Raw genomic sequence first — 20596 nt, forward strand, 5'->3', positions numbered from 1 at the left:
CTCTATAGCAGGGATTGAAGCTCAGTCTCTGTAATTGATAGGCTAGGGAAAGAGTGGAGTCCCAGCCTTTTTTGCTCTTTCTGATATGGCAGAACAGAGAGAACCCACCACATGCCAGGGAGAATGGGCCATGTTTTGGAGGAATAGATATTACTGGGGGAAAAAGAAAATGACAAAAAAATAAACCCACAAAAAAAAATGAAAATTTACTTCTTATTGCTGAGGGCTGAAAGACTTTAAAACAAACAGACTAAGGGGCTGGAGAGATGGCTCAGTGGTTAAAAGCAGTGGTTTTCTTCTGGAGGACCTGGGTTCAATTCCCAGCACCCACATGGCAGCTCACAACTGTAACACCCGTTCCAGGGAACTCAACACCCATGGCAAAAACACCAATGCACATAAAATAAAATAAATTTAGAAAAAAACCCTAAAACCTCTAACTGGATCATTGTTTCCTTTCTCCCATCCCTTATTCCCCCATCCCCATGGCCTAACTTGGATTTTTGTCTCATGTATGCTCTTCCCTTTCCAAAGCAGGCCTGAGATGCCACAGCTTCCCAGACCGATTCTCAAGTACCTTCTGTTCCCCTTGGAGGATTCCTCTTGGACTGTTTACTCTTTTTTCAGTTATTGTTCCTGTTGCTTCTTTACTGGATGTGACTCTTTCCAATTGGTAAGTGGCAACTTCATATTACACCTGCTCTCGGGAAGGTCTGAGCGGTAGTTCTGGTCCCTGGTCAGCCCACAGAAGTTTTCAAATGCTCGACAGAATTTTGTTATGATTCCAAACAAAACACTCCGTAGCTAAAGATACCCACGACGGGCAAAGAGAGAGCTCTGGGCGCCAGCAAACATGGCCACAAAAACATTTTGGGGAGTGACTTTTTTCAGAGAGGGAAAATCAGAAGCAATTTGGGGTAAGGAATCAGAGGGAGACAGACGCATGTCTTTCCAGTTGTTTGGGTTTTGAGAATCTAGCCGCCGAGCTCCCTCTATAGGAGGCAAAGACTGAATTGCGGCTGGGGGTGTGGCCATCAGTTCTTGGGAGTGGCCAGAGGAGCTCCGTAGCTGTTCAGCCAACTGGCGGAGCCCGAAACCAGGTGCTTGCACGCAGCAGAAAAACCTCCAGCACTAAGAAACGGCGGTGTCTGGGTCTACGGAACTGCGAGGTGGCAGGTAAGCAAGGGCGCAGTGTCTGCTGTAGCAGGACCTGGGGTGAGAGGTGGGGGTACTTCGGGAGCGGGAGCGCATGCGTTCGGTAAGCTGTCCTTGTTTCTTCTCTCTGGGGAGGCCTTTCTCCTTTTAGTAGTTCGGGACGTCTCTCCCCGGCTTGTAGCTCCGCCGGCCTTCTTCATTATAATAAAACACACTGCCGCAGGCCGGTTCCCTAAAGCCTCTACTTTGCTCCCACCCACGGTTCAGGAGCTCGGCATTCCCTCTGCGCCTGCCCGGGGGACGCCCCTCCACCCCCACCCCACCGCGCTGCTCAGATAAGGCAGCGGCGGGGGAGCCGAGGGGTAGCCTCAGCCCCGATGACTTACTGCTTTTCTTCTGGTCGAGGTCCAAATTTAAAACTGTTTAGCAGATATTTTTGGTGCATGGGTGCGGTGCCACCCTTCACTCTGAGGGAGGACTTTGAAAAGAACCTTAGGCAATGAGTGCCATTTGTTTTTGTTGGTAGCTAGTCCTAAGCAAGCTATTTAACCTTGTTTTCTCGTCAGTTAAAGGGAAAGCCTTGCTTCACAGGGTGGTACTGAATACTAAGGTCGCTCGTGGAAAAGCTGGTTGGCCTCCGGGAATTTGGAAAACGGCAATTGTTAAGGAGACTTCAATCCCTCCCAGGGCCATCTTTTAAAAGCCCCTTCTCCGGAGCTGACACACAGACCTCAGAATGTCCATGAGGACGCTCACAACATTGCTCTTAACAGTCTGGGGAGGCTAAGAGGGAGTTGCCTCATGCACCAAACAAGCTGAAATTTTTGTCATGTACTTTATTGTAAATGGAAAACCTTCCATTTCACTGGGTGGGTTGAAAGAGAAAATCCCAACTCAAACGGATTTTAGGGTTGGGAATACCGGGATGAGCCAGGGATTTGAGGTCCTGGAACAGGTTGTAAAGAGAGGGAAACCACTGTAGGTGAAGCTGAAATCCTGTGCAATTTTAAGAGCACTGGGGGCCTACCCAGGGCCTCTAGGTGGCTGGGAGGGGCTTTCCCATTGTGATGGTGGCTTGCTCTTTGTCCCCAGCTGCTGATGTAATTACTGAGTCAAGGATCTCTGGGTGTCTGTTTCATGCTTAGCTACTGCATGTCCAAGCTTGTAAGGACACAAGATCTTTAGGCCTTTGAGACTGCCAACGCTAAGCCACTTAGTTCCCAGGCGTTGATAAGTACAAGCAAGATGCATCCAAAGTGACTTTGTGACTACCCTGTTGTCTTGGGACAGGTAATTCCATTCCTCTGGCTCTATGAACTTGCTATAAAATGATAATGTTTATTTTATATAACATACTTAGCCCCAGTCTCCCAAGTGTTGCGACTACACCCAGTGCCTACACTGTCTGTGAATCCTATGGAAACTGCGGGTGTTGAAATCTCTAATCGCTGTGGCTCAGTGGTGGTGTTGCTTCTGGGTTCCTTTCTTAGTTTGTAAAAGGAAAGGGGTGGGAGGAGAGAATCTCCTGGTGGGTTTTGTTGTTGCTGTTGTTGTTATTTGTTTGTTTTGGTTTTTGCTGCATTTATTTTGGCAGCTGAATTACAATCTCCATCTATGTTCATGGTTCCAGGCTGAAATCTATGCCTAAAATGCTGTCTCACTATTTTCCAGTAATGAGGCTGCTGCTTATAGCAGGCTTAGGGCTTTTGTTCTTTTTGTTTGGATTCGGAGTCTTGCTTTATTGACCAAATGGATCGAAACTCTTGGATTCCTGTCATCTTCTCACCTCAGCTGGGACTATAGGCACGTGCCATCGTGTGCTTTATAATAGTTTTTATTGCTGCCAAGTGAATAAAAAATAGCTTAAGACAACACAAACCTTCCAGTTCCTTCATCTACACCTGGAGTCTGGTTAGAGTCAACACTGAACTACAAGGTGGCAGGCTTCCTTCCCTTCTGGAGACCTTTGTGACTGGAGAACCCCCAATCTGATTTCCTTGAGAGGTGTCAGTTACGGAGCATTCTTAGCTTCTTGAGGCCGTGAGTATGCCATGGCCAATAGAGCAGAGTTAGCAACAGTAAGATGTTTCACACCCTCTTCATGTTCTGTTTCCAGTGTCTGACAGCTTCTGCTCCCTTCCTCTCCCATTTGAGGACCCTGTGATTACGCTGGGACATTGACAATAATGTACATAATCCAGGGTCAATGAAGGTTACCAAGAGAGCATGCCTGTCGTCACAGGTTTTAGAGTTTTAGAGTTAAGGTCTGGATGTTTTTATGGAAAGAGATGTTACTTTGGTGCCCGCGGCTGCTGTCTTATAAACTATCTCCCCTTCACTCTAGTTGCTCAGTGCAAGAAGTGGTTACATAGACCTTGTTATTGTTGTAAGGAGTGTTTTGTCAGGAGTGCAGGCATTAGCCCTTTCCCCTAATATTTGCCCCCAAACTGAAGTTAACTAGCAATCAAGCCTAATGGCTTGTGTTTGGTTACAAGTCGCATCAAGTGGTGTAATCCTATGGGCCGCAGAACAAAAGACTCTTCTAATTATTTCATTAACACTAACAGCTCATTTTACAGCCCTGCGGAGAGTCACTTTCAACCCTTGAGCTAGGTCACTGCCGCCTCCTTCTTCCCAGTGTGGTCTCTAGGAACATCTGCAGCACTTGGGGACTGTGAACAGTGCTCCCCCACCCCTGTCGGGCTGTTGACTAGGCCACCCAGACTCTAGGTCCAGGGATCTACTCATTCTCTGCATGAGCTACATGGTCCAAGAAATCGAGAACCAGTGTCTAAGCCTCTTTTATGTAGCCCAGTGCGCCACACGTCTGCTCACTTGACATAAAATTCCAGGATTGTTTATTAGTCTACATGTGAGCTATAGAGGCTGAGATCAAATCTACTCCACAGTAGTAAGTATGCCCTCAGAAATTCCTTGAACACTTCATCATAAATAATTATTTAATGTGACAAGTGCTTTTGCCTGGTTCTTACATGTCTGTGTCCATGTAAGTAAATGAGTAAAAGTATATTTCTTTTAAACTTGTATTTGGGAAGCTAGATTCTGTGTGTGTGTGTGTGTGTGTGTGTGTTACATATTACAGTCACACTGCATTTTCTGTCTACCAATATAGCAAAAGTATTTGCTATCCAAAACATTTACAGCAACTTAGCCAGTGAAGCTTGTTGTCCCTTTTAGTTTCCCTTGGATGGCAATGCATAAGTAATTGTCAGGTTGGATTTGTTATAGAATGAAAAAGTTTACTATAGCAATTTTTAGATTTTGCCTCTTTGAAAGTTTTAAAGTTACATTGATCTCTTCATTTGTTGTATTAGTATACCGTAGCGCCTTTAGGAAAGATCAGAGGATGACTTTCAGGAGCTGGGTTTCTTTTTCCACCATCTGGACGGTGGGGACTGAGCTCAGATACCGAGGATTGACAGCAGGCACCTTTATCTGCTGAGCCTTCTCGCACTCTCTGTTTGCTTTGTTTGTTTGTAGCCTATTACCGGCTTCGAAAGGATCTTATAGGGTCTCTCCTCTGTGACTTCCACTGTGCGAGCATCCCCGAGGGACAGAGAACATTAGAGGAATTGCTTTCTGACCTGCTGATACTGTGCAGGACCAGCCCGTGGTCGAGTTTTTGGTCGAGCATATTCCTGGCTAACTCTTGTGTTTTAATCAATCTGTGTAACACCATGTGCCTGTGGCCTACTGGCAAGGTTCTTTCAGCAGCTGCATAGCATCTCCCTGACTCCGCCTACTCTCTATCTCTGTTTGAGGTTCCCGCCTGGCTTTACTCTGCTAAGCCTTTGACCAGAACAGCTTTTGACCAGAACAAGAGTTAGCCAGGAATATGCTCGACCAAACAGTGTTGAAATTAATAAAGTTTTTGTGTGATTATTCGGGTCCAAGTGGCTGGGAAACTAAAAGCAGTCTCCGCCCACACCTTGCCCACGGGCTGGTCCTGCACAGTATCAGCTTTATTCAGTAACCAATAAAAGCAATACATATAAAGAAGGACATCCTACATCAGCAAGGCAGGTAAGGGATGGTGTGTTTAGGAAATCTAGAATGCAGGCTAGGATGTAGCTCAGGCAAAGAGGAAACACGTACAATAACCTCCCCTCTCTGTTGAAAACTGTCTACACAACAGCCCTGGTTCTTCTTTCATTTTCCCTGGCTCCAGCAGCTGTGTGTTTTTCTGTTCTGATACACTGGAAGAAATTCAGAGGTATAGTACTTTGACTGTAGTGCCTTGACTTAAAGTATAATTAATTTCCAGGCCAGGTCTCAGCCCAGGACAGAGAAAATTCCAGGATTGTTTATTAGTCTACATGTTTGCCTTTTAAAGTGCTACATGACATTCTCGTCTGCGTTGAATTTTTAAAATGTGTGTGAGCTCTCACACGTGTATTTACTGGGTTGAATTCAGGGTGTCCAGTCTCAGGCCTCATGTGTGACGTGTCCAGCAAGCACTCTGCCACCGGAAGATACATCCTTAGTTCTTAAAAATGGTTTGGTTTTTGTTAGTTTGTTTTTTGCTTGGTTTTTTGTGTGTGTGGGGGGGCGGGGGTTGGGTTTTTGTTTTTTGGTTTATTTTTTATTGTTTAAAATTTTGATTTTTTTTTTTTGGTTTTTCGAGACAGGGTTTCTCTGTGGTTTTGGAGCCTGTCCTGGAACTAGCTCTTGTAGACCAGGCTGGTCTCGAACTCACAGAGATCCGCCTGCCTCTGCCTCCCGAGTGCTGGGATTAAAGGCGTGCGCCACCTTTTGAGTAAGGTTTTTCTAATGTATTCTGTTGTCCTTCAACTCACTCTAGTCCAGACAGGCTTTGAATTTGTGCTCTTCCTGTCTGAGCCTCCCAAGTAGCTAAGATCACTGGCCTGTGGTAGCAGGCCCTGTTGAAGTCTTATTTTTATATTTTATTCTCATGGACAGTGATTTTTTAACCTCTTTACAAATTAAAAACTGAAATAAGGGATTTGATTGTTTTGATGTTATATAAATTGGAGACAAATTGGTATTAAAATATGGTGTCATTTTTTAGGAAAACTAGAAAATCATTCGGGCCACATCTTTCACAATTATATGAAATGATTAAATGTTCTGATTAGATATTGGAGCCTATATACATGCATTGCACGCACACACACGCATGCGCACACACACGCACACACACATATGCAAACATGAAACGTTCTTTGTCTCAAGTAGTCAATTTTGAGAGCTACTATATATATATATATATATATGCTTTATATCTGATTAGGTAGGGTAATCGATAAATAAAAAGAAACTACACATGAAGTATATATGTGTATATTTAAAATAATCATTGCTTTTTCTGTTTGTTGTTAAAAAAAACTAGGTATAAGCCAACAGCTCCTAATTTTATCATTCTGTCAATAAACACACATTCTAAAATGTTCAGAAAATTAATGTGGTATTAGAAACATTTTATTATTAGGTGTGTGTGTGTGTGTGCATACATTTTAAGGGGAAAGTAATACAGTTACAGCTTTTCCTCCCCTTTGTACTGGTACTCTACAGTTGAGCTATATCCTCAGCCCTGTAGCCACAACTGGCTTGTATCTTAGTTCCTGATTCTGCAGCATGGGACAGCATCATAATCTACATATCTCCTCACGGACATGCATGACCTTAAGTTTTTACTCTTGACCAATGCTTTCACAACAGGACTTTTTATTTTGATGAAACAAAACAAAACAAACAAACAACAAATTAAAGACATCACCGTAGAACCAGGTTAATGAGCTCGCTACCCAGGAAAATGTCCAAGGCTCTCTGCAGTTGTGTTCTCTACAGCCTCAAATGCTGGTCCCCAACACACTCCCCAGCCTTCTTTCTGTGGGTTTTATTCAGAATGACTTTGGACTGCTTCTGTCTTTTCTTTCTTTTTTATTGTTTTGAGACAGGCTCTCACTGTGTGAACCCTGGCTGACCTAGAAAACTCTGCATAAACCAGGCTGTCCTCAAAACTCAGAGATCCACCTGCCTCTGCCTCTGCCTCCCAAGTGCTGGGATTAAAGGTGTGTGCCACCATGAGCTGTCTCTAATAATTAAGTCTGTGCTCAAAGGAGAAAGTCTTGCCATTGGTTCTTGTCTTTGAAGATTAATCAGGAGAATGTTCTTTGGAAGAACAAAATGTCACTTGGAATCTTAGCAAAGTTGCTACAGTAGTTTATAGGAGCAAGCCCACAATTACTAAGTCAAGGTTTGCTTAGAAAAGGTTTGTTGAGTCCTCTGGACAGAGCCTGTAAATGGTGCTTGTTTATGTGGGCTGACAGTACTTCCTTGATCTTTTCTGCAGTTAAACTGTAGTTTTTATTGAGTTTTTTTTTTGGGGGGGGAATTCTGAAATGGAGTTACTGAAGTACAGATGATGATCAGTGACTTTTAAAAAGGAAACGTGAAGTGTGCAAATTTGCCTGTGGTCTCAGAGTATAAAAACAATACTTGGTTCATTATAGAAAGCCCTTGGGGGGTGGGGAAAGTAGAGGATCCGGAGGAATAGAGGATTTCTGTCTCACTTAACTGTTACTGTCAACATTGAAGGCATTTACAGCGCAGCTTCAAGCCAATGGCTGTTCCACTTTCTGACTTGCCACTTGGTCTCTTATGCTCTAAATGCACCTTCGGGCTGCTGGATTCGGTTCTTGTTCCCTGTTCGTGCTGAGGACTGTGATCTAGGACAGTAATCTGTGAGTCTACCTGTAAATAAATAACCCTTTATTATACGTAATTCTGAACTAGTGTGGGGTTATTTTGTAACTTCTGCCATCAGTGTGTATTCCCCAGGGTTGTTTATATTGGGTACCCTTTAGCAGGACGTTTTCTGGTGTGAGAAGCTCTAAGTAAGCTTCTGTCTTCCCAGTGCCTTTGGGATGTAGGACCATCTTCCCTCCTCCCCTAATGCCATTGCCTGACACAGCTGGTCCTCACTTTCAGAAGGCATCCGAGGCCCTGTTACCTATTTGAGGACTTCCGGTCAACACTCTATGCTCCCTTGCAGTAGTTTTCCATGCCCCAAGTCCTGCCTAACCTGAGTCTGTAAGCCATCCTTTACACTCAGACTTCTCGAAGCATGAGTAACCAGGCAGGAAGCTGACAGCAGACTGACGAAATAGGTCACTAGGAAGGAAAGGGCCAGGCCGTTTGCCCTTGAAAGTACACATACCCCACGGTGGCTCTGTCCAGTTCCTATCATGGGCAATGTAGAAGTTGCCTGTTTTAGTTTCTCCATCTTCCCCTGGCCTTGGTCAGCAGACTGCCTTTAAAGGCATGAGGCTGATGACACACTGAAGACAAAGGTGGTTTACCCCCCTGTCTGCCAGGCCTGAGCCTTGGCCTGTGGTCTCAGAAGAAAAGCGTGCAGAGCCCCGTGGTTTCAGTGACTTGCCACCTCCCTGCCGAGGTAGGTCCCAAGATATACAGGAGGATCATGATGCTTCTTAAATCCGCTCCCAAAACTTGGCATGCAGGAAGGTTTGAAACCTTCTGCTCCTTGGTTTCCTTATTGGGCGAAAGGAATGTCCCAGGCATTTCCGCACTGGCCCTTTCACCTGCTGCTTGTTCCCAGCCACCTGGTCGCTTACGCAGAGAGGTCTTAGTCATTAGCGTTACCCAGGAGCTGCTTCCTTTCCTAAAGTGGACAGACACCTAGCAGAGGAAGCTGAGCCCCCATAGAGACGCAGGCTTTGCTGCTCGTGCTTTCTGACGCCTTCCAGAGACTTAGGCTCTCTCACCTTGTGGCCTGCCCTAGGGAAAGGGCACTCCAACAAAACCAGCAGCATGGGCAGGGTAGTTACCACGTGAATCAGTTGTCTCGCATTTTCATTGGACTAAGCGACCCTTATGGGTACAGTACTGAGTATCAAACTCAGGGCCGTATGCATGCTAGATGAGCATCCTTGGCCCAGAGGAGGATAGTGTGGCCAGGAACACTGACTTATATGAACTAAGTTTCTTAAGGGTCCGATGTGGGTAGGGTGGAGTTCCTGCCCGAGCCTTTGACTCCTACATGGCTGTTCTTCTCCCCAAGATGGACATTTCTTCACAAGTTGAGGTCTTGAAGCAAGAGGAGAGGACCGTCACAGCCTTACTAGGAACTGTCCTGCGTTAATGCACCTTGCCCCGGTGGAAGTTTCATGCCTGTTCTGTGCTTTTCCCAAGACATCCTTGGACTCCAGTTTGTGGTTTTGGAAATAGCTGGAAGGTATCTGTCAGTCAGTGACGACTCTTGTTTGTTCCAGATTTGGTGGACGGGCACAATGAGAGTTCAAAGGCAACTCATCACACTCCTGCTTCTGGCTGTCCTCTGTTCCACAGGTGAGTGAGCCAGACCCTCTAGACTTGCCCTTGCCCATGATGCTTCTTTTTCTTGGGCCTCTGGGAGTCTGAGTTGCTGCCGCTGGCATCCAGTCCCTCATTAAGGCCTGGCTTTGGTTCTTGTGCTTGTGACAACGCTGATGCTTTGGGGTGCCTTTCAGGGGGTGTCTGCCTGAGTTAAAGCCCATCCTGGCTTACAGAGCTGTTTGTTTGGTTGTTTGTTTTCTTTTTAAACAGGAGTGGAGATCAGGTTTTTCCCTGGCCCACTACATACTACTCTGGGATTCCAGCAGGTATCATCCTTAAAATGCTACACAAGACCTTTTTGAAAGCTCTCAGGTGTGGGGTAGAAGGGGAGCACTGGGTAGCTTGTCTTTTTGAAAGCTCTCAGGTGTGGGGTAGAAGGGGAGCACTGGGTAGCTTGTCTTTTTGAAAGCTCTCAGGTATGGGGTAGAAGGGGGGCACTGGGTAGCTTGTCTTTTTGAAAGCTCTCAGGTATGGGGTAGAAGGGGAGCACTGGGTAGCTTGTCTTTTTGAAAGCTCTCAGGTGTGGGGTAGAAGGGGAGCACTGGGTAGCTTGCCTTTTTGGACAAGACTTTATTAGGGTTATTAATGCCATGGCTATACAGACAGACAGCAAGTAGTAGGGACCCTGATGAGGCCGGTAAAGTGGAAGCACCTTACAGGGCTCAAAGGGCGAAGGTTTCACAGCATGAGTCTGCAGCCAGGCTGTCTCTGACGTGGAGGATGTGGCTTTTGTCACTCCTGAGAACTCTGAACTTCCTTGGGGAAGGGAGAATGGAGCCTGCCATATCCTTTTGGAGTAGAGGCACCTGGGCTTTGGGGTTCACAGTTGGACTCCCAGTGAGGAACATGGTTATTTCCTCTATAGAAGAAAGTAGCAGCAGCAGTCTAGGCTGGATGCTAACACCTTTGCCCTCCCCACCCCCCACAATTGCTGTGATTCCCCTGCAGGCTTTTATAGCATGCAGGGAGAAAAAAAATCCACGAAAAGAAACAAGAATGAAACTGGGTTCAGCCTGATTTTATTGTAACCGGTGCTGGATCAAAACTTCTAGAGTCTGGCCCAGATCAGTTAACTTTAGTCATATTTAAGTACAGCCCAATTTTGGAAAAAAAAGTATTCAGGTAACAATTAACTCAGTCCCAAGTACACAGCCATTTAAGATATAATTTACATTGAGATTCCTTGCAAAGTACATCGGGCTTCTTTCGCAAGAATGGGTGCTGTTTACTCAGAGATTGTGCCCAAGATTTAGGGTCTAGGGAGCTTCAGGTAAACACACACCTGTGGGAGGTAGGATTGGCCTGGCCCTCAGATAACACAGAAGTCACTTAGGCTGTCGTAAAGCACAAGTGACCTCACTCAGAAGAGTGGATTTTATGGTCTAAAAGCAATGGTCAAGACTTAGGGGAAAAGGTCTTGCACAAGTAAAAACATAAATCCTGGGAGAAGTGGCAGCCTGCCCCAGCAGACAGCCAAGGACCACCAGGTTGTAAACCTGCATCACTCCTGGCGTTCCAGGAGGAGCAGCTGCCACCTCTTTCCGTGGAAGAGATCAGCTGTGTGTTTGACTTTCCTGTTTTTCCCAACTTGTCTGTGTGCTCAAGGCCTTTTTGCTCTCAACACGAGGGCCCCGAGGTCAGCCTTCTGAGTGCTGTCCTTTCCCCTCCCCACCCTCACTCCCCCACACACCATTTTCCCCGCGCCACCGAGATAGTGGTCATGATGGTTGCAGCCACAGCTAAATAAACCAAATCTTACACATGCACATGCCTGTCTTTAGTCTGAGCATCTGACATGTATTCACTTACCTAACCCTCTTGCCAACTTAGCAGATTGTGTACTTATCTCCATTTTACAAATGACACAATTGAGGCCCCCAAAGGGTTATGAACTTATGAAATAATTCTCACAAGGGATTTTGAATGCATGAAATAATACCCGCAAGTAGTATGTCAAAATGTGACCCCAATCTGCCACCGGAATTCCAGGTTTTCACTCACTGTGGGCCACTGTAGGATGCATAAAGACTATCCATGTCTGGGTGCCCTTCTCCTGGCTTCTCAAGAAAGCTGTTTTTATGCTTCTGTAACAGCGGAAACATCCACTTGTGTTATTATAAGATCAAGGGTTATTTTCTGCCCGTATCATATTCTTAGAACATCCTAGCCATTATTGGCTTTGGGAGTGGGGTAGGGAGGGTGGTGGTCAAGATGGAAAACCCAGCAAGCAACACAATGAGCTGGGCTGTTGTGGCACATGCCTTTAATCCCAGCACTTGAGGGGCAGAGGCAGGCAGATCTCTGTGAGTTCGAGACCAGCCTGGTCTACAGAGCTAATTCCTGGACACCTAGGGCTGTTACACAGAGAAACCTTGTCTTGATAAAACAGAGAGAGAGAGAGAGAGAGAGAGAGAGAGAGGAGGAGGAGGAGAAAGAAAAAAGAAAGAAAGGAAAGAAAGAAAGAAAGAAGAAAAGAAAGAGAAAGAAAGAAAGCAGGAGGTTCCTGCAGGGCTGGAGTGCTCGTGGCACACCCTGACTGCGGGTCTATCAGGATCGCTGTAGAGCGCTGCCTTCCTTCCTACACAGTTTACAAAAGGTCAGTGAGGCGTTGGCCGCACAGCAGAGAGAATGGAAGCGCACCCCACATTCCATCCCTGCCTCCTGGCCCACCTCTCGTTGCACCTAGCTGTGACGCACTGTAATGTGGCCCACCTCTGCCACGTCATGTTTCATTTTTTAATTGTTCTTCCTGCTGCGTTTCCTGTCATTACAGTAGCCTGACACGGTCGTTTGCAATTGTCAGGGGAGCGAGCATCGTTAGAGTAGCAGCTGCCCTGTGACAAGTTTGGGATATACCTCAGTCCTTTCCTCAGAGAATTTGGGTGTGATGGTAAAGGTAGGGGAGAAAGGGAGAGAAAGATAGAAAGCTTTTTGTTGTTTGTTTATTTTTGTTTTTTGTTTGAGACAGGATTTCTTTGTATAGTTCTGGCTGTTCTTGAACTAGCTCTATAGACCAGGCCAACCTCGAATTAAAGGCATGCGCCAACCCCCACCCCCTGCTGAGAAAGCTGTTTTTAATTGCTATTGTCTAAGAGACCCTTAGACAGTTGCTATTGTCCTAAGAGACCCTTAGACAGTTGCTATTGTCCTAAGAAGCCCTCAGGAGAATTTTCTTGGTAATAAGCCTGTGTCAAAGGCAAGAAATGACATTTAACCTTTTGTAGTGAAGAAAATCAAGTAGTACAGGTTTTTCTATTGTTACAACAGTTGGTAAGTACAGGTTAACTCTCTCCTGGAACTAGGGCAAGAAGTGTCCCAGAGGGTCAAGCCCCCTTCTGGCTCAGCAGCAGCCATCCTCTGACTTCCGGCCTGTCCTCTCTTACAGTCTACATTGTTTGTTTCCCAGCTCAGCGAAGGCAGAAAGTCTCTCGGCTGATAGTCTGGGTTAGAGTCCAAGCACTGTTACCGCGATGTTCATCACGTGACATTCGTCATGTCTGTTAGTATCTTCACCTCAGTTCTCTCTTCTGAAGGGCCTGGTATATAGGTGTACAGACATCAGAGCACTGATTGAATCTGTCTGCCCTACGGAAGTTCCCAGCATGGCATTGGCCTTGTCCTTTCCACCTAAAGTGTTATCACTAAGCCACATGAACCCGGGCTCTAGCCACTTCTGTGGGTGGGCTTATAAACTCGCCCTCAAATAACCAGGCTAGTCCAACACCTCCCTCTCCCCTTCTTCGCTTCTCGTACGTATGTATCTCTGTAGCACAAGGAAGGGACTGTAGAGAAATGACATCCTTAGGCTCCTCACGCTGACACTGCAGAAACGTTGGAGTCCTGCCTGAAGGCTTGGGGCCCCACTTTGGCTCTGTCCGTCTGTGGCTGGGTGTCCTTCAGTAGTCACGTGACCTCTCTCTCCAGGCACTGGGCTTATCCTCTACAAACAAAGCAGAGAAGGAATAAGTTTTGTTGTTACTGATGTTTCAGGAGGTTGAACTGGAACCTTGTCAGATCAAATGCCCCCTGTCACACCTGTGAGGGCTTACACTGTGTTACAGAGAGCTTGCTTCCTTGCCAGATGCAGAAGTCAAGAGCTCAACTTTTAGAAACATCTGCTTGTTTCTAAACAGAAGCATTGGCCTTAGAACTAAAGGTCAACTCAACCACACTGGGTTTCATTATGACATAAACACGCATCCTTTCATGAAATTGTAAGTGGGTGCTACAAAATGCTGTTGTTATGGTAGAAGCCATGTGACCAGAAGACCATTCTCTCCAGCACACGGGAGGAAGGGCCTACATCCACACCCACCCGAACTGAGAGGATTCCTTTCTGATTCTTGCCTCGCTTCTTTCACATACGCTGACTGTCATCTCCGCCATCATGGTATAAAATTGAAGGAGAAGTGAGCCAGAGACGCCGACTCTTAGCTCTCAACAGTCAGAACCAGAGCAGCAGCACTGCTGTTTTTCTGTCTTTGAATTAGGGAACCGGGCTTAATATCTCTGCTATGACTGGTTGCCCAATCCAGAGTAATGTACACTGTTGTCTTGTGTTGTTTGTATACTTCTGACCCTGGGTCCATATTAGCAGGAAGCAGTTCAGTGATGATTTACTATTCCAGAGGTCACTAAACATTTTCTCTAAGTGGCCAGATTACAAATACTTTAGGCTTTACACGCCGGGAAGCTAGGAATCTAATACACTCTGCAAACTCACATAAATAAAAGGGAGGAAACAAATTTCTACAAAATTTTGATTGACAAAAATCCACAACATAATAGCTGCCTATCAGTGTATAATATCTGTCTGCTAATGAGCGGAATAATGTTTTTGGGGGGATAACATTTTGTTTATGGTTTAGTAGTCCCCATCTCCAAATCAGTTAGTTGTAAATGTTCAACTGAAAGTAGTCATCTGAAGAGATTTTTACCTTTGAAAACGTCTCTTCACACCAACAAGTACTGATTATCCATCCACCCACAGAATACAGTTCTGCTTGTGAGACCCTCATGGGACGGTGAGGAATGAATCCTTTGGACCGTTTCCATCCACTGTTTTTCCATGCAGACTCTCGCCTTCTAGTGCAAGGCTAGGAGGAAGCTTCCCAGCTAGATGTACAGCTACATGGAGTTTTTGTTTGATTTTTTGGAGGGGGTACCATGTAGTCTGGGCTGTCCTTGGAATCACTATTCTCATCTCGAAGGGGATAAGAGATAGTTTATTTTGGAGGCAAATATGAGTGACCATAAGGTTATCCCAAATTCCATTCCAACATGGAAGCAGTTTGATGAGATTTTGTAGTAACAGAACCAAGAAAGTCATAAATGAAGGTGGTATTGGAGTAAACTGGTGGAAACATTAGGAAGATGGGTTAAAGCCAAGTGGGGACCTCTGTTAGAGACTTCAGATCCTCTCTGTGTGTATTTATAGCCTTCTGGTTGGCTAGAACCCAGTGTTCAGTCTGTACATTCCAAACAATTTACCTAACAGTCACAAACTGCTTGGTCAAGTACGGAGTGGGGCCATACATGGCTAAGAGGACTGAGGAAGACTCCAAGGAATTTGATTCTGGATGTCACGTTCCAAACTCATCACAGTCCTTGAAGCCTAGTTAATCAGCTCCAAAGAAGACTCAGTTAAGCCTCCAGCTCTTTTTAGGAACCTTGATTCACACTGTCTCGAATGTGATTTATTTAATGTCAGAGGTGTGGCAGGGTCTGAAGACAGGGGGACCTTTAAAAGGCTTGGAAAAGCCAGAACATTTGTTTTAATTTGGGGAGGGAGGAGTGTCTTGTACTGTGGACGATAAGTTTTGAATTCCAGTTACTCCCCCAACACTGATGTAATAAGGCAATCAAATCCTGGTTTAATGAACAGAGCAAAGCACTCCTGGGTGGCCCTTGGGGGCCGGAGGATTCACATGGCAGATATGGCAACCAGGTCTTGTATAGCCTCTAGGTGTCTCTTGAGCAGCCCCAGGGAGGGACTGACTTTAGCCGGCAGCTCCAGGGGGGATGGGGGGGGCTGCTCCTTGGAGCACTGAGGGTGGGCTTTGGAGATGGTAGCTTCAGTGAAGATGCTGCTCGGGGGTGCTGATGGAGGTCTGGAATGGAGCTCTGAGCTGGAGATTCCAAACATGTATGTGGATGCTGGTAGGGCTTCCACCTAAACAGCGGAGAAAGGAGGAAGGAATCTAGATGAATGTGAAGTAGGAGGAAATGTGCCCAGATGTGTTCGCTTAGAGGGGGAGGCTGTGCCCTTTCACCTCTGGGGGCTCTGAGCCCCTTGGCGATTGTCGTTTTCCTGGAATCCAGACACATAGGGAGTTGGCTTCAGGAGCTCAGACAAGCTCACTATTGCTTCCTGGAAACCCAGAATTAACTCTGAGAACCCGCTGGAGGCCTTTTTTATTCCTCCTGGATTTAGCATTTCTTCCCTGGAAGTCTGGGGTGGGTCTGGGGTGGGGATTGTCTAGGGAGCCTGTCACAGAGTCACAGACAACGTCCTGGTGGGGTGCCTGCTAGTATCTGTTAAGACTGGAGGAAGCATTGTCTAGTTAGCCCCTGGTTTGAACTTAACAGGGGTTTCCTTGCGGGGGGAGGGGGGGGGCTTCGGTGGCCACCTGCTTCCTCTGACGGAGTTGGGTGGTTGGTATGAGGAATGTATTTTTTTTTTCTTGTTTTCCTATCAGCTGACAAGGGACCTCATTTCCCCAATCTCCTCCTTGCCCCTTTGTGCTGGATTGACCAATTGTGTCACATTGTGAAGCTGAGTTCCCACCAACCTACACTGGGGCAAAAGATGGAAGTGAAGCCGGGCAATGGTGGCGCACGCCTTTAATCCCAGCACTCGGGAGGCAGAGGCAGGCAGATCTCTGTGAGTTCGAGACCAGCCTGGTCTACAGAGCTAGTTCCAGGACAGGTTACAAAGCCACAGAGAAACCCTGTCTCGAAACCTCCCCCCCCCCCCAAAAAAAAAAAAAAGATGAAAGTGATTTTGGTCGGGGCCTTTGCTAGCCCGATTTGCACTCTGCCATACTCTTTTTGGGGAAGAAAGAAAGGGACTTGCTGAGTTGCTTTTTCTTTGTTCTTTTCCCCAAAAAGTCACAAACTTTCCAGTTTAGATGGTTACTGTGTCAATCCTAACCATGGCTGAACCTCAGGCAGTCCTGTAGGAAAAGAACAACCACCCCCACCACCACCACAATGAAAGTCAGTCACAGTGGAAGTGGGGAGGCAACTCTCTGGGGAGAGGCAAGAGGGGAGTATGAAGAATGTGCTTGCAATATATTGTATGCAACTCTGAAATTGTCAAAATCTTGATTAAAACAGAAAGTCAGGTAGTGGTGGCGGCCAGAGGCACCCTCAGGAGGCGGAGGCAGGTGGAGCTCCGTGAGTTCAAGGTCAGCCTGGTCTACTGAGCAAATTCTTCGACAGCCGGGGCTGCTTTGAGAGACCCTGTCTTGAAAAACAAAAAACAAAACAAAACAAAAAACCCCTCCAAATAAACAAAAGATTAAAACAAGCTGACCCAAACCTGTGCTCACTGGTAAGGTCTGCCTAAGTCATTGTTGGTTTAATGGAACCCAAAAGTCCTTCTTTCTTTCTGACTCTAGGTGTTAGCCTCATGTGCTACAACTGTTTAGACCCGGTTTCCCCGTGCAGAACAAACATCACCTGTTCACCTAACCAGGATTCCTGTCTCATCGCTGTATCTGGTAAGGGCCCCTGGGTTTCCCGTTTAAGCGTGGTCAGGGCCGAGAACCTGGGAAACTGGACCTAAATCCCACTCATTTGGACTCATCAAGTAACGTCTGCTGTTAAGCACCGCCAGCTGGCCACGAAGTACTGCACACTAAGCATGTCCTGTTTACTTTTCACAAATACGGCATTTCTCACATGACCCTTGGGGTAACCTTCCTGTGTGACAGATGAGAAAATGGAGGCTCAGATATGCAACAGGCAGTCAACATAGGATGTGAGTTTGGAAATTTTATCTGATTCCAAACCTCAGGCTTCTTAATGACGATAGTGTGCTTGCCTCCCAAACTTGTGGGAGCCTAGGGAGGGATGCAAGATGAAGAAAGGGTTTGAGCAGAACTTTGACTGCGGCCTGTTTGCCTGTCCCAAATGAGTGCAGACCAGGAGAATTGGTCATTCGGGAGGATACTGCAGGAGCTGCAGAGGGGTCTCAAAGAACAAGGTGTCTATGAGCCAGGGAAGGAGCATAATGTGCACAAGCCCATATCATCTGCTGTTCTACGTTGGCTAAACTAGAATCTCCACAGAGAACTTAGGAAACGGTAGACAGGGAAGAGCCTGCAGCTGTCCTTTGTGCGTGGCCGCAGCTATAAGCTCAGTAACTGTGTGTGAGCAATGTGTGATCAACTGTATGGAGCAGTGGCCATCTCAGGATGGTCTGGTGAGTGAGATAAACTCTTTCCAAGAGATAAGAATAAAAACTGCCTTCAGCAGTATTTTCTCTCAGGAAGAAAAAAAAATCTTTCAAGTAAGGACCAATCAAAGGTACCTTGTTTTAAAAATAGGAGTACCTGGTAATTTTTATATAAACTCCTGGAGTGTGGCCAGAATTCTAGGCCTTATGTTCAATATTTGATTCCATGGGGGAGGGGAGGAGGGCGGTCTCCCACACTTTCACTGCTAAGGTATAAAATGTAGTAATCCTCCCCGTGAGAACTAGGATCATTCCATTTTTGCTTTTTTGATGATGTTGAAATTTTTTCATTTAATATGTTTTATTTCATTCATTTTTCTTGATCTTAGTCCTCCTTATAGGTATTGAAGTAGTATTTCTCTCTCTCCATCACTATGTAGTAAACTGATTCATGAATAGATTTTTTTTTAAGTGCTTGCTTTACAAATAATATTGTCTCTTTTCCTTCACTGTAAAGGTAGAATTGATTGACCAGAGGCAACACCCACTTAAAATCTTAGTAAATATCACTAAGTTTCCCTCACAAATAGAAATAGAACTGCTTATAACCCCCCCCCCCCAATTCACACACTGACTGACAAGACTTTAGATTTATGGGGACTTCTCCATTTGTGCCATCACTTTCTTGTTTCCCTTTATGCCCCAGCTGGGATGCCTATTTCCCAAACCTCTCTCTTCCATAGACTGTGCTCCAAGAAAGAATGGCAGGCTCAGAACGGCTCCTGCGTGGCTTCTTAGTGTATGTGTGTCTCTCCACAGGAAGGCAAATCTATCAACAGTGCTGGAAATTTTCAGATTGCAATTCCATGTTCATTTTGAGCCGATTAGACCTCATAAATGTCGAGTACAAATGCTGCCAGCTGGACATGTGTAACAAAAAGCTCAAAGAAGATGCAAGAGATGAGGCAACCTCCTTATCTGGGAAGACTGCGTTGCTGGGGACCTCGGTTCTGGCAGCCATCTGGAGGCTGGGTTTCTAAGTCATCACTGAGCTCCGAAGCGCCTCTGTTCTCCATCTTCTTGGGCTGCTGCAGTACTCCAAAGCTGTTATTTTTTTCCATTATAGCCTTTTGGGAAAGAATAAAGTTCACTTGACTATCGTGGATAAGAAGAAGGGACTAAGCAGTGTGAGGAGCACCCTGCACCCAGGGAAAACCACTTGAAGTTGAAGGGTGAAGTTTGTAGATCCAATTCCCATAGGTTATACAAATCTTCCTCTGCTCTTGGGAGGACTGGCTTTCTATTTCTGCTTAAGTGGGCTTTTGGCAACCCTCAGGGATATCTCTCTGGTTCCTAGAATATAGCTGAGAAGTGCGGTCAGTACCTTTAGGGGTGAGCGAGCCAGGGGGATTCTTTTCATCATTCTGTCACACATAAAATACTTTCATAGCCATTGCAGATCCTGAGTTGGTGTGCGAGTATTCCAGATGTGAGCTGTCAATCAGGATCACTGATGTTGTTTGTTTGTTTGTTGAAAAAGAAGAAAATAAAGCTGTGAATGAAACCCAGATCCTTGAGCAAGTGCTGTACCCTGAAGCCGTACTCCCAGCTCAAGCCTATTATCTCGACACTGGAGAGGCAGGGGGATTGCCATAAGTTCAAGGCCAGCTTGACCACATAGTGAATTTCAGGTCACCCAGAACTATATAGTAAGACTGCCTCAAAAAAAGAAAAAAAAAGAAAGAAAAGTAAAAGAAAAATCAAAACACTAACAAAAAAAAAAATGAAGAAGGAAAACACAAAAAGTCTGTCTGTCCTTTTTGTAGAAGTACCAGTGACTACAGTTTGAGGTTTTCCGCATCTCTAAATTTTGCATGGGCTTTCCTAACTTTTATTAGAAAACTGTAATTGCCTATAATAATGTTGTATTAAAGTTATTTCCTCTCGTTTTTTTCTTAGAAAAGCAAATTATCTTGACTTTGCTCCACATAATGAAATAATAAACAGTCTGTGCTATATGACAGAGGCGTGTGTTCACTTCAAATGTCACCTAGCAGGAAGACCCTTCACGTGCGCATGCGTGAAGGATGGTCACGGTGGAGCAGATTGTGGGGCTGGCATTTGAGATGTTCATTAGACATTTTCAGGAACAGCAGCAGCCTATGCGTTACTCGCTAGCCTTGGAAGCCTCCTTCCTAGGGAAGGAGAAGGCCGTTTCCCTGCATGTGCTGGAGTGGCTCACAAGATCCGTAGATGTCACCACACCTGAGCTTGGAATCTTAGCTGTATTCAGTGCCACCGCCTGACCTTTGGGGAAGAAGGAATTTCTTTATTAACCTCAAAAACTGTTTCTTAAAAAAAAGGATGTTAATTAATCCCAGCACTCGGGAGGCAGAGGCGGGCAGATCTCTGTGAGTTCGAGGCCAGCCTGGTCTACAAGAGCTAGTTCCAGTATAGGCTCCAAAGCTATAGCAAAACTCTGTCTTGAAAAAAAAAATGTTAAAAAGAGAGAGAATTCTCTTGATTATGTAATCTGTTAGACAAATCGTAAGTATGGTTTATTATTTCAGACAGCTATGCAATGATGATGCTGTTCTGAACATCAAATCTCAGCCAATGGAGGAGCGTGATGAGCAGAAAGGTGACATACAAAGTGCTCAG

The 20596-nt window shown here is 45.6% G+C and overlaps 1 protein-coding gene across 2 annotated transcripts; it reads left to right on the plus strand.

Annotated features, from left to right (window-relative positions):
* The first annotated feature begins 1043 nt into the window (after window positions 1-1043).
* Cd59 (CD59 molecule (CD59 blood group)) lies at window positions 1044-19956 on the plus strand. Of its 2 annotated transcripts, none has more exons than XM_041678688.1 (4): window positions 1044-1176; window positions 9432-9507; window positions 17157-17258; window positions 18755-19956. In XM_041678688.1, the coding sequence occupies exons 2-4, from the start codon at window positions 9450-9452 to the stop codon at window positions 18973-18975; spliced, it is 381 nt and encodes a 126-aa protein (XP_041534622.1). In that variant the 5' UTR covers window positions 1044-1176; window positions 9432-9449; the 3' UTR covers window positions 18976-19956. The 2 variants fall into 2 exon arrangements, with proteins under 2 accessions (XP_041534622.1, XP_041534623.1); XM_041678689.1 differs by lacking the exon at window positions 1044-1176 and adding an exon at window positions 8413-8593.
* The last annotated feature ends 640 nt before the right edge of the window (window positions 19957-20596 follow it).

This window comes from Microtus oregoni, unplaced genomic scaffold (genome assembly GCF_018167655.1).
Source record: "Microtus oregoni isolate MIOR12 unplaced genomic scaffold, Mior012 000031F_ref0000149, whole genome shotgun sequence".
NCBI classification, from domain to species: domain Eukaryota; kingdom Metazoa; phylum Chordata; class Mammalia; order Rodentia; family Cricetidae; genus Microtus; species Microtus oregoni.

What these genes read in the sequence shown, in the direction of transcription:
- Cd59 (XM_041678688.1), top strand. Translation starts at nt 9,450, where the DNA reads ATGAGAGTTCAAAGGCAACTCATCACACTCCTGCTTCTGGCTGTCCTC. An exon ending in GGCTGTCCTCTGTTCCACAG is followed by an intron (nt 9,508 to 17,156) that starts GTGAGTGAGCCA and finishes TTCTGACTCTAG; the next exon opens with GTGTTAGCCTCATGTGCTAC. An exon ending in CTGTCTCATCGCTGTATCTG is followed by an intron (nt 17,259 to 18,754) that starts GTAAGGGCCCCT and finishes GTCTCTCCACAG; the next exon opens with GAAGGCAAATCTATCAACAG.